The 13,027-nt window shown below is 48.9% G+C and overlaps 1 protein-coding gene across 2 annotated transcripts in view; it reads right to left on the bottom strand.

Annotated features, from left to right (window-relative positions):
* Positions 1-373: 373 nt before the first annotated feature.
* Positions 374-13,027, bottom strand: part of DCUN1D3 (defective in cullin neddylation 1 domain containing 3) — a 34,039-nt gene continuing 21,385 nt past the window's right edge. For both annotated transcript variants that reach the window (XM_036280636.1, XM_036280635.1), the window contains 2 exons: positions 2,807-3,342; positions 374-1,658 (listed from right to left, as the gene is read on the bottom strand). In XM_036280636.1, coding sequence (XP_036136529.1) covers positions 1,175-1,658; positions 2,807-3,237 — 915 coding nt within the window. In that variant the 5' untranslated portion in view covers positions 3,238-3,342 and the 3' untranslated portion in view covers positions 374-1,174. The remainder of the gene's footprint in view (positions 1,659-2,806; positions 3,343-13,027) is intronic.

Genomic DNA, 13,027 nt, shown 5'->3' with positions numbered 1-13,027 from the left:
CATCACCCCACATGAGCCTGACAGTACAGAGACAATAAATAACGCCGGGGCTGTGACAACATGGTGCAGCGAGAAGGGGAGGGCGCACGCGGAACTATAAATACACTTCTGTTTGTTTGGCGGGGTTCAGGCCAGCCCCAGGCTTCTGCACTTGCCAGACAAGTAAGCTGATGATACGCAAAAAAAATGTAAGGAAGTATTCAAGCAGAGCTCCATACCACAGTTTTCCTTCAAGTCCAGTGGCCGGCAGGCAGTTTCCAACCACCAGGAGCAGAAACTTTGGCTCCGAGGCAAATGAAAAAAAAAAAGTATTTCCACTTACAACATGAAAATACAGAAAATTCATCAAAAAAAAAAAAAAAAACCTATCAAAGTCTACTTCCAGCAAAACTGAGGTAGCACTGCTTTCTCTGCAGTCAATGCCTAAGTGGTTGTTAGCACGTGATCTAGAACACTGCTCACTTGACTGACAGGTGCCGCGTGCTGGGGGAGGAGCTCAACGTGAAATGCAGTGGGTCAAAGGGAGGAGCTAGAATGCGGGACAGAGGGTTCCCGATAAACTAGCTTAATGGGGCTGTCACCAGACGACAGACACTCTTGGCGGGCCCTGGCTCTCCAAGAGCTTTAACTCACCTGGGAATTAATGCAACGTGGTTAACAGTTAACACTGCTACTCAACTCTGTGTAAATCTTCAAAAATAATTATTACAACCTCAATTCAACCATGTAAACAGCACTACACAGTACAGACCTGCCCTGAAGAACAATATGCACAACTGAGACCTGGCACTGATGTTTGTAATGTGAGCTCAACCTGACCACCCATCCCTATCCTGCTCTGCGCCTCCCCCCAACAAAAAAATCTATTTGTGCAAGAAATGGCAGGCTTATTCTATCTGAAGGCTTAAAAAACAAACAACAAAAACAAAAGATACATAACATGTAGCCAGGTTCAAATATTTTGGGGGATGCCCCCCCAAAAAGAAATAACCAAAATAACCAAAAAGTGAAGAAAGTGCCTAAAACATGATACAGCATTTTAGAGCCCTTTCAGATACAAGGCAGAGCAAGGTGTGAAGTAGAAAATATCCGGATCGTCGGTCATCTCCAGAAAGGTCCAGCTCCTCGGGTGGCTCCAGGGCGGCGCAGACCCCTGCAGCCCTGGAGCAGAGCACTAAGCCCGCTCCTGGGGACACAAGCCCAAGGGCCCTGAGCTGAGTGCACCTCCCCCCGCCCCTTCTCTTTTCCTCCGCTCCATCTCCCACTCCACAAAGGTATCAAAGAGACTTGGCCAGGCCTCATCTTCGCTGTAGTTGCTGAGGTCGGGGCCAATCACCTGAGTGAAGTTAAGGAACATGTTCCAAGTGTCCCGGGAGATGCCCTTGACCCCCGAGGGGTTCTCTGTTAGGAAGTGTAGCCACTGGTCCAACACTGGAGGGTTGTTCTGGGTAAAGACCAGCTTCCACAGGGCAATGGCTATTTCCCGATGCAATGACCGCTGCCCCTCTTCAGAGTCCAGGCCAAACTGAAATGTAAACCGGTACAGATCCTTGAACTTGTCCTCTTGTTTGGCTTCTGTTAAGAGGCTAGGGAACCGTGCACAGATCCCATCAATGCTGTCTGCACTTATTGCTTTGCAGCCATCAAAAAACTCCTTCCTGCAACAGGAAGTAGGGGCACAATTAATCAGTATAAACAAGAATCTCCAGTGAGGCAATGCAGTGTAGTGATGGCACCATGGCTCTGAAGCTGGGTGGCCTGGGTGTGAATTCCCATCCCTCCACTAATGAGCTCTTTTCTTCACCTGTGAAATGCTGAGACTACCACATTACTTCACAGAGTTTGGGTGAGGACAAGTTAATACATGTCAACTGCTTCTAATAGTGCCTGGCGCATGGCAGGCAGCTGTAATGGCCTATCATTCCATTCATTCATCTTCTCAAAGCTAAACGCCAGCTCCATGCCCTGCTTCCCATTCCGCAGTACTGACTGAGTTTCAGACTCTCCTCCCAGATGGGCCCTTCCTTCTGCTTCTCTGAGGGTTGTTTTTGGAATGTTCTTGGTGACTGCCAAGGGATATTTCTAGAGCCACAAGAGATCAAAGTTCTATTATTAAAAAAAAATTTGTGTATGGATGCTGAACATCTGTACACCACTTGTAGCTCACAACATGGTCTCTCAATGATTATCTTCTCAGAGACTGCTGTACCCACTAAAGACATAAGCCCTCTGAGGTCTGCTGGGCAACCTGCCAAGGGGCCAGAAATTATATGAGAGGCTCTCAGAGTAAATTCTTATTTATCACCCAGCGCTTTGAGGTAATCCTGCTACGTCCTCCCACACAAACAACCTCTATAAGGATGTATGACCATGACGGTGTGTCCAATTACTGCTTGAAAACAGGGCCGGCTGGGGCGCTGTGTGGAGAGCCAGAAGGGGAGCCACACCTCGTGCAGTGATGGAGGCACGCACTCAGAGGGCATTCCAAGTGCTGGACTGTGCCAGGTGCACAGGGAACACTGAGAAGGAAGGAGTGAAGGACAAGCAGGGAGTGCAGGGTCTGCGGCAGCAGCGAGGCTGGGCAGCAATGTGGCAACAGGGCTCACATGGATTATGCCTCGTTAACTTCAGGCCAGGAGGGTCAGCGCCTAGTTATTCAGAGGCTGAGCAGCTTTAGAGAAACTGACACAAAAAGAAAAGATGTACCCAAGCCCTACGAAGCCAACCCAGCTCTACCCTAGCTGGGACCACCGCCCAGTGGTGCTCTGTCCTCCTCTGCTCACTTGAAAAAGGGTGTGTGACTAACCTGGTAAATTTGCACATGGTAGCAGCCTGGAACTTCCAAGCCAAGAGCAGCACTCGAAATTCCGTGGGGTCCACACATAGGTCATTGCAAAAGCGCTCCATGCCTTCTTCCAAAATTGCATCCTCCCGCTCGTCCTTGTAGCGCCTGAACAGTTCTTCCAACCTCTGCAAAGAAGACTCCTCGGCATTGGACTTGGGCTCCCTCCCAGCATCTCCTGAGGACGTTGGCAGCTGGCAGGCCTCAGTGGCAGCCTCTGCCTTCTTGGTCCCATTGACGAGGATGTCCCCCGCTGGCTTGCCACAGGCTGGCGGCTGTTCCTCACGGTGACCTGCACCTCGCTTGCTGTGTGACTTGCTGCTGGGGTCACGGTCTCCATTCTTGCTGCCCAGGGTTGATGAGGGATTCTTGCACTTGGTGACACACTGGCCCATGGTACTGGTGGCCTGGACTCTAGACTGGTCCCCTCTGGATCAGATGCCCTCGCTGCCACTGGCCCTTGAATCTCAACATGCCATCAGCCAGAGGAGTCAGCCAACCTGGAAGGAAATTGGAGAGCAGTCACCGCTGGACAGAGACGGGACGTGAAAGCTCCTCTCCAGGACTGGCTGCACGGAGCCAGCCCAGGACCAGGAGACACTCCGAATACATCTCCACCTCCCTTGGAAGCAGCTCTATACCTTCACATGGACACGCAGTGGCTCCAGCGCATGTGGAGACCCAATACAGACAATTCCTGACACTCACAGCAACACAGGCTACCAAGGGGTTGGTTCATGTGCAGAATGCATCAAGGAAAACTACAGTTTCACCAGAAATATTCCAGAGGAAATCTATCTTGCCAACTTGCCATCACATAAGCTAGTTATTTGGGCCCGAGTAAAGCCACAAGGTGCACATAAAAGGTTAATCTTCTGGTCTCTAATGTCAAAATCCTCAGATTTCCTTTTCCAGCAGGGGAAAGGGTGGCCACATCCAAGACAATTACAGTTTCATGACAGCCTGAACATGAGGTAAAGGATTTTCTCAGTCAAGACTACAAGCAGAGTCCTAGCCAAACAGCCAAGTAAAATGTGTCTCTGGTCTCTTCAGAGCCCTTGCTGGGCCCCTCCCACAGAGCTCGTGAAATGTCCTCTCTCCACCAGGCCTGCCGTCCACACCGGGTTCCCAGACCAGACCGCAGGTGCCCTGCACGGTGGCATGCAGGGGGAATGGAGCCAAGTTCACACGGAATGTGCATGTCCTACAGGCCTGCAGGCTCAGTCCTCCAAGGCGTGTCTCCACCTTACGAGGAGGGCAGACCAACCCAAACCCAATCTACATGGCAGGATAACTGCTACATGAAAAAAGAAGTCCGCACTGAGACACAACACACTCACCATGGTGGTTACTATGTAATTAAAAGGTGTTTTTAAAGAATTGTTAGAAATTTCGGCCAGGAATGAGGTGATTTCTCTGAAGACCTTGTCTACTCAGGACTCTTATATTTTTAAAAAATATGTTTTTATTGACTTTTTTAGAGAGAAAGGAAGGAAAAAAGAAATAGAAACATCGATGTGAGCAAAACATTGATCAGCCACCTCCTGCACACACCCCATTGGGGATCGAGCCTGCAACCCGGGCATGTGCCCTGACCAGGAATTGAACCCAGACTTCTCAGTCCATGGGATGGCACTCAATCCACTGAGCCACATGGGCCGGAAGGACTCTTATTCTTACTTTCAACTAGCTCACTAGAAGAAGATCCATCTACAATTTACTACAGACGATCCCTAACTTATGATGATTCAACTTACAAAGGTGCAAAGCTGTGTGTATAATAAATTACGTGCAATACACTTTGTTATAAAACAGGCTTTGTGTTAGATGACTCTGTAGGCTAATGTAAGAGTTCTGAGCACGTTTAAGGTAGATGAGGCTAAGCTAGGATTCTAGTAGGTTAGGTGTATTAAATGCACTGTGACTTACGAGGGTTTCAGCTTGTGATGGGTGTGTCAGGACATAAGCCATTGTAGGTGCAGGAGCACCTGTACTGGGACACATTTTACCACTTGCTGTAATAGCTGTAGCCACTGAAGTTCCCATGTTAACAGAATTCAGATCAGAAGCCAGAGCCTAAGAAGGAAAGTGGACCAACCAGCCAGTACCAGTGCCTCCCAAGCTCTAAGGAGCTTTCAGAGACCTTCATGATCCAAATTCAGAGCTCTCAGGAGACGGGCAGTAGGGCAGAGGGTGCTTTTACAGAAGGTTGGAGCTTTGAACTTTATAGAAAGAACTTGAGCTTCCTCCAAATAGTGCCTGGTTAAATTTGGGGTCATCTTCAAAAAGAATTCAAAAGGTATGTCAGGGTGTACATGTTTAAAACAAAGACCAGAATCACGTCTGCAGTTATTGGAGATTCATATCGTATCAGGGTGTGCCCCACTCTCCACCCTCAAAGAGAACAAATGAGCAGAGATGTGTCTATACAGGCCCTCAAAGGACTCCAGTTTCACTTTGGCTTCAAAAACATATGGAACCCCTGATAAGGGTTTTTGGTGTGAAAAATGACAGACCCTCATAATTATTAAGTTGTTTTATGCTTTAAGAGTATAGCTACGAAGCCATAAGCACAGCTTATTGAAAATCAGCGGGAAAGGGTTAATCCTTGGAAGCCCCGCATACAAGGGAAGTGACTGTTGGAGCTGCATTATCTCGGAACCAGCAGGACTGGACCATGTGGAGGGTCTGCTTCCCAGATTTGTGTTCCTAAAGACTAGAGCGCTCAAAGAAACAAAAGGCCCAAACACACACACTCCACACACTCGCAGACTGGCAGCTGATTCCCAGAATATAATTCCCCAGAGCACTGGCTCAGCAGGGTTTGCTGCTCAGGTCCTGTTGTGGAGGGAGGCCCAGGTACCAAGCAGGTCAGGAGGGTTTCCTGGCCTCTATCTAACCCACCTATGCCAGGCATTGTACCAGCTTCCTCTACACCCTAGTGACAAGACCTTCAAGTAGGAGGGGAAAACAGGTAGGCCTGCCAAAGAGGCCCAAATCCCTCTTCCCACCCAGCCCTCCGTGTTAAGAGCATCTTTGATGATCTGACACAGCAGAACCAGCTAAAATCTGAAGGCTTTTAACATGCCAAACAGCAGAGAAGAAGGAGGGAGATCCATTTAGCCAGAGGGTCCATTGGCGAGGGCCCACATCCCACTCTGTCCTGTCTCTGAAACAGGGTCAGGCCAGAAGAAATATTTTCACATCTGATGGTGAGGACACCCTCCCCCCACCCCGGCCCTGATTATTCGACAGGCTCCTTCTACACGGCTACTTCTCTTCAGGAAACAGTTCTGCTCCCAGAGCCTTCCCCAGGCTCGCTCACGGCACCCAGCCTGTGTCCCAGGCTAGCCACACTTCCTTCGAGTGTTTGGAGTTGAAATTTTCCCTGGACCCACTAGCTGTTGGCTAATAGTTAATAACAGCAGTTATCAATCACTGAGCACTTGATGTCACACCTGGCACTAGGCTAAGTAAGCCCTTTATGGACATTAAAACTCATATATCCTCACCACAACCCCGTTTAAGGATAAGACAACTGAGGTGCAAGGCAAATTACCAAAGATCATAAACAAAAAACCTGGTGCCTGGCTTCAGAAACCCTGACCCTTACCACCAGGTAACACTGCTGAGCCCACCCTCATCAGTGCACCTAGGGAAAGCCCACTGGCAGAAGGGCCCCGAGCTCAGGAGTAGCACCACAGCAACCCCAGAGCAGCAAGTCAGCCACTGGAAAGAGAACACATGGTCTGTGCCCAGGGCTCAAGAAGGGTGTCCTACCTACTGCCCTCTCCCAGGGGAGCCCTCCATGGAGACCCAGGTAGACAGGATGCCCTGGGGCTCAGCCTCCCCAGGGCTGGGGACTACAGTGAGTCCAGAGGCCCTGCCCTGTAGTGTTTCTGTCCACCAGCATGGCTCAAAGCTCCAGCTCTGAGATCACAACCCAGCTCTGCCACAGGCTGTTTGACCCTGATCAAAACCTGTACTTCCTCAACCTGCAAAATGTTATCTCCCTCACTGTAGGAAATGCAGACAAAGGGGTCCTGTCAACACATACTGTGCACCCCCCCCCCACACACACACACTTGATATGACAGTTATTAATAGCCAATTAGTATCTGGTTAGACTAATAGAAGCCCCGGCTTGTCCCATCTGAACAATGGGCTCCACCCAGGCTTCTGCTTCCCCAGGCCCAGCCAGGATGCCTACCCCTGCCTCAACTCATGCACTTGGGTCTCGGTCACAAACAGTCTCTCGAACCACAGCACTGACCCTGCTCAAAGGCACCACTGCCCAGAAATACCTGGGGATCATGTTCTCCATACAGTAAGACAAGCTAGGTATGTGCTATGCCCTGTGGACATTCAGATCACATTCAGGTCACTCCCTGTCCAGTGGGGCAAACCTCCAGCCAGGTCCAGACTCCTTCCCTTTCCTCTTAGTCCTCACTCTACAGGATTTACGGCTACTCGTGTATACTCATTCAATGGAACTGCCCTCCCAAGTAGTCTCCTGCTCTTACTCCACAGTGCACAGTCTGGGCGCTGCAGTCAGATGTCCTCAGTACCATCATCACTATTAGTGAGTTCCACTCTGTAACTGTTAGTACATTACGACAGACACACATGGAGCTCAGAGGAGTCAGCACCCCCACTTCCTAAGAAAAGAAATGGAGGTACACCAGGGTCAAGCAGCTGCCAAGGGAGGAGCAGGAGATAATCAAGAGGTGAGCTCTGGGGGTAGACAGACCTGGATCTGAGTGATGGGGAGGGTAGTAGCTGTGTGGCTGTCAGCAGGTGACTCTAAAATTGGACGGTGGGTGGAGTGAATGAGATAATCCATGTAAAATGCTCTGCCCAATACCTGGCTCATAGAAAGTACTCGGCAGTTGCCAGCCTTTATTACAGTTGCTAACACCAGAAAGCCAGTGACAGAATCCAGCCTCCCTTGTAGAACAGTGCCCCTTTCTGTCACCAGCCCAGCTCTGCCGGCTGGAGCAGGAGTGCAGAACTCCCCAGGTGCCCGCAGCAGCTCTCCTGTTCTCAGAGTAAGTGACTCTGCTCCCTGCTTCAGCTAAGTAGCAACAATGAGTTTAATGGAGCCAGGGACAAGGAGGGGTGGGGAAAAAGGAAGGGCAGAAAGAATAAAAAAAAAAAACACCCAGGAAACCTACTTGCAGACAGGGTTGTAGCTTGGGGTTTACCTGAAATATGGAAGACAGTAACTGCTTAGCCTATGCTGGACCAAGATCAGCCTCCAGGTTCTCTCCTCCAGTCCAGCTCCAGCTGCTCCTCCCTCCCTGCACAGCAGCCTGCAGCCTCCCTCCTCCCCTGGGCAGCCTGGCTGCTGTTCCTGGGGATGGGCTTGGCTGCCTGCCTAGCCCAGGCCTGGAGCTGGCATTGCTGGGCTGAGGGCAGTCCTAGGCTGCAGTCCCTGTGGATGCTCTGGCCCAAAGAGGAATCAGGAAGCTGCTTCTGTCTCTCAGGCAGTCTGTGCAGTGACAATCAGGCTAGTACCTGTCTGCTGAGACAGAATTGCCTCTTGGGGAGAGGACGGGTGGACTGGAGTTGAGCAGGGAAAAAGAAGGGGGACGGCCGAGGGGAACTGACAGCTGTGGGACATGGGCTGCAGGCGCACGGCCTCGCCTTCCTACCTCACACCCACCAGGACTGTCAGGGCTCACACACATCAGAAAACGGCTTTCTTCACTGCTTGGCAGTGGGTCAGACTCCAAGGCCACCCCATGGGAAGATTTCGCAGAGAAGGGCGTCCTGTTCTGGACTCTCAATGACCAGAGCATGAAATGGAAAGGAAGAAGGCAAAGGGCCCATCTAGCTGGTCCATGTTAGAGGAGATTCTAAAATATGTATTGATGCCCTGGCTGGTTGCTCAGTGGTTAGTGCCTCGGCCCATGGACCAATGAATCGCAGGTTCGATTCCAGTCAATTACACGTACCTCTCGGTTGCAGTGTGTCCCCAGCCCTGGTTGGGGTCATGCAGAAGGCAACCAGTCTATACGTCCCTCTCACATCAATGTTTCTCTCTCTCCCTCCCTCCCACTCTATCTGAAGATAAATAGAAAAATATCCTCAGGTGAGGACTTAAAAAATATACATTGATAGCAGCAGTATCTTTTAAATTACCTATGTGCACTGAGGAGATTGACAAATGGTCACATTTAACCCACTACAATCCTATGAGGAAGAGAATATAATCTTCATTTTCACAGTGGGGGAAACTGACTAGAGACGAAGGGATTTGGCCAAAGGTCGTAAGGTCAGTATGTAAAGGAAAAGGGATTCCAACCTAGGTGTCCGATTCTAGCCATTCCACATCACTGGCCTCACTCTGTTCTGTCTGCCGGTATGCCCTTCCCCTGAGGAGATGACAATGGCCCAGAAGAAAAGACCCTTTACCAACACCTATGTTCTCCAGAGGTCCTGAGTCAACAGGAACAGAGTCAACTTCCAGGAAGCTTTCAGTTCTGTTGTGTGATCGGCCTGAGCAATGTGCAGCGTGAACAAATCACTTAACTCTGAGTTTCTGAGATCCCAGCATTAAATAAGGGGTCTGGACTAGTCCTTCCAAGTCTAACGTTGTGGGACTACCTTCACCTTCTGGCACCAGAGACTGAAGTTCTAAAGGTGCATGCCTCTGCGGATAGGCACCTGCCGAGCCTATCAGAGCCCAGGGAAAATAAGGTAAGACCAAAGGGGAGCGAAAGCAGGGCTGCACCACTCTGAGCAAGGAGGAGAGACTGCCCTGCTGCTGCGGCCTTCCTTCTCCTTGGTCCTCTTGGTCTGATCTCTGCAGGGGCAGCAACGGGCCGACGCACCGAAAGCAGACAGAGCAAGCTGGCCCGCGGCCGCAGCTGGCTGGGCCAGGAAGTCCGCTCAGAGGATGCTGCGCTGGCTGCTAAAGGAAGTGTCACCTAAGGAGCAGCTAAAATCCAGGAGCAAATGCTGTCACCAAACACCAGTGTCAGCAAGGCACCTGAGATCGACTGAGTCCGCCTTGAGAAGGGTCGACCCAATTCATCCTTCTCATTCTGTTCCTGTCTACAGTCTGCTCAGAAGCAAGAAGCCTCTGACAAATGCTGGTTAACAATGAGAAACTCATCCTTCCAACTTTTATTTATTTATTTATTTTTTTATCCTCACCCGAGGACATTTTTCCATTCTTTGTTCAGGTAGAGTGGGAGGGAGAGAGAGGAACAGAGAGAGAGAGAAACACCGATGTGAAAGGAACACATCGAGTGGCTGCCACCCCCACGACCGACCAGGGCCGGGGACAAACTGCAACCAAGGCACGTGCCCTTAGCGGGAACCGAACCCGGGTCTCTCAGGACCGCAGGCCGACACTCTAACTGCTGAGCCAAACCGGCCAGGGCCATCCTTCCAACTTTTAAACAGGTGGTAGAGCTAGTCAGGTGCATATTTTTATTTCTTCCTTTATTTACCAGACACTCAAAGGCCAGAGAACATGAATACCTCAGACAGCTCTTCCCCAGCTGCCAGGGCTGAAATGCCATCCCTCAGGAGTCCCATAGCAAGACCACAGGAGCCCCTTAATCTCACCTGGCAGCTGCAGGTGCTGGGTGACCTCAGAAAAAGTTGGGAATAGGTGGTACCCATTTTTAAGTGACTCCCTAAAAAGTAAATCTACAAAAGTAACAATGAGGAAACACTGAGTGAGCCCTTTAGATGCAGTGGCCTGCTGTCACCTGGAACTTGGGACTTACACTATCACCTGTGGAGATTAGGTCTCATTCAGAGCTACTTGGGAGGGAGCAAACAAGACCCATCTGCTGCTCTTTTCATGCTTCTGAAAGGCTTTTTGTCCTCAAATGTACTGCAGCAGCCAACTAAGACAGCAGTTGCAGTTACGGTGAGTAGAACACATGATTTTCTACATCAACCAATCTCAAAAGTGCAAAGGAAAAGAAAACAGAGATGGAGGGAGGGAGGGAGGGAGGAAGAGAAACCATTTTTATTAGAAAATAAACCAATTGGTTATATTTCTGTAAAACAGTCTTACTTCCTAAAACCAGCCAGCCAGATTTGCACAAAGTAATTTTTCTTTTTTCTTAACGTGTTTTTATTGTTCCTGACCTTGCCTACTTCAAGTATACGAATAAAAATATATGTCCACTTGAGGCCTGAGAACTGCATCCAGTGTGGGCTGGCTAGGACAAATACTGCTTGCCAAATATAACCAAGCCAACACACATGTACTATAAAATTTCCAAATACCAAATCCTAAAGCCTTTTTGGTCTTTGGGCACCAGAGCCAGCTACATGATTAATCCCACATGACTCAAAATGACCCACAAAGGGTCGCATCACTTACTGGCTAATTCCACATGACTTACTGGCCCGCATTTGGAATATGTTTTGCTGTGACACTACCCACTTCTGTGCAGACAGCACCACCCAGAGCACCAGTTTTAGGCTGGCCACTCTTTTGCTTCTTCCCAGTTCCTTTCCTGTACAACCAGAGGGCTGTACTGGATTTGTGCTCATTGCATCATAATAAAAATGGCATGCCTGTTGCACTCTGTGTCTCTGGTCTGACTGAGTACACAGCGCCCTGAACCTAAGGGCAGGTCTACCACTGACCAGGCACAATCTCCTGCTTCCAGTGAGCACGTGGATACCAGCCACCTTGGTTGCAGAGGATCAGTCCTAAAAAACACCCAAATACCACATCAACTGTCCACTTTCCAGTCACCTTCTCAGGAATTCAGTTGTCAGCAACTGACAGAAAAATAGTTAACTAGAGATGACACTTGCTTTTCGCATCTAAGTCAAAGAAAGGAAATTGTGAAATGAGTCGAAGGAGGAGGAAGGAAGCCAATACAGATGACAAGTGCCTGTATCCATGTCTTAAAGGGCAATGTGAGTGACCACAGTGTCTAATGTGGTTCCCAGAGCCACATTTCCTGTGAATAGGCCTCGGTTCACTTACCACAGAGACTCATCCATCTCTTAAATGTCTGATCTTTTTTTTAAAGAAAAAAAACACAAATCCATTAAGGCCACATTCACCAGCTTCTTCCTAGAGGGCCATGATGGAAGCGAACTACTGGCACAGAGTGGCAGGAAGAGGGACAGAACAGACCTGCACAATCAAAGAACATCTGTTTTCAACCACATCAGTCAGCCGGTCAGAGACGGGAGGCCACTACGGCTCTCTCTCCTGCTGCCAAATTCAAAAGCATTCCACAGTTATTCTGTAATGTTTAGAAAATACAAAGCATGAAGAAAAGAAAGACCCCTAGCAGCCCACCACCCACAGTTAGTATTTGGGAGTCTATGCATGCAGCCTCTCCTATGAGCACATGTGGGTGGCACACAGCGACCCCTACAAGTACATAATATGCACATGGAACTTTTAAACAAAACTGGGGCTGCATGATACATTCTTTTTTTTTTAATCCTCACCCGAGGATATGTTCTTATTGATTTTTAGGTGGGGGGAGGGGACAGAGAGAAAGAAACATCGACATGAAAAACATTGATCAGCTGCCTCCCACAAGCACCCAGGTTATACACCCTGAGCGGGAATCGAACCTGCCACTTTTTGGTGTACAGGACAACGCTCCAACCAACTGAGCCACCTGGCCAAGGCTATATAGCCTATTTTATAAACTTTTCCACTGACACCTTTTCTATCAATATTCTCATCCCATACAATGCTTTTAAAACAGAAATCCAATGGTAGTATCAGTATTACTAACAATATACCAGCCAGTTCATGTAACCGTAGACTATTTATAGCTGACTACTCAATCTGTCAAAAATGTGGCACCGTACTGAAAGGGGGTGCAAAATGGTTGAGACTCCCTTAAACATTTAATAGTCAGACAGGTCTTCCACTGATGAAGGTGACAACAATTTGTCAATTAAATCCCACTGTTGGACAGTTAGCCTGCTTCCAATTTATAGCTCACTCTTATAAACAATACTGGGGTACTAAACAGGACATGCAGCTAATAAACTGAAACATTTATTATTATTCCCTGAGAATACATTCCTAGAAGTGAAACCAACGGGTCAATGGATACACAAAGAAATGATATATAATCCAATCTGAATTCCAAAACAGTAGTGACAGCTTATAATAGCAGTCTTATTGTAGTGTGCAGTGTGTGTATTTCTCCCAACATCATCTTATAATCTTTA

The sequence above is a fragment of the Molossus molossus genome, unplaced genomic scaffold (assembly GCF_014108415.1).
Source record: "Molossus molossus isolate mMolMol1 unplaced genomic scaffold, mMolMol1.p scaffold_m16_p_3, whole genome shotgun sequence".
Taxonomy (NCBI): domain Eukaryota; kingdom Metazoa; phylum Chordata; class Mammalia; order Chiroptera; family Molossidae; genus Molossus; species Molossus molossus.
The sequence above is the reverse complement of the archived record's forward strand: the minus strand, read 5'-3'. Positions and strand labels throughout refer to the sequence as shown.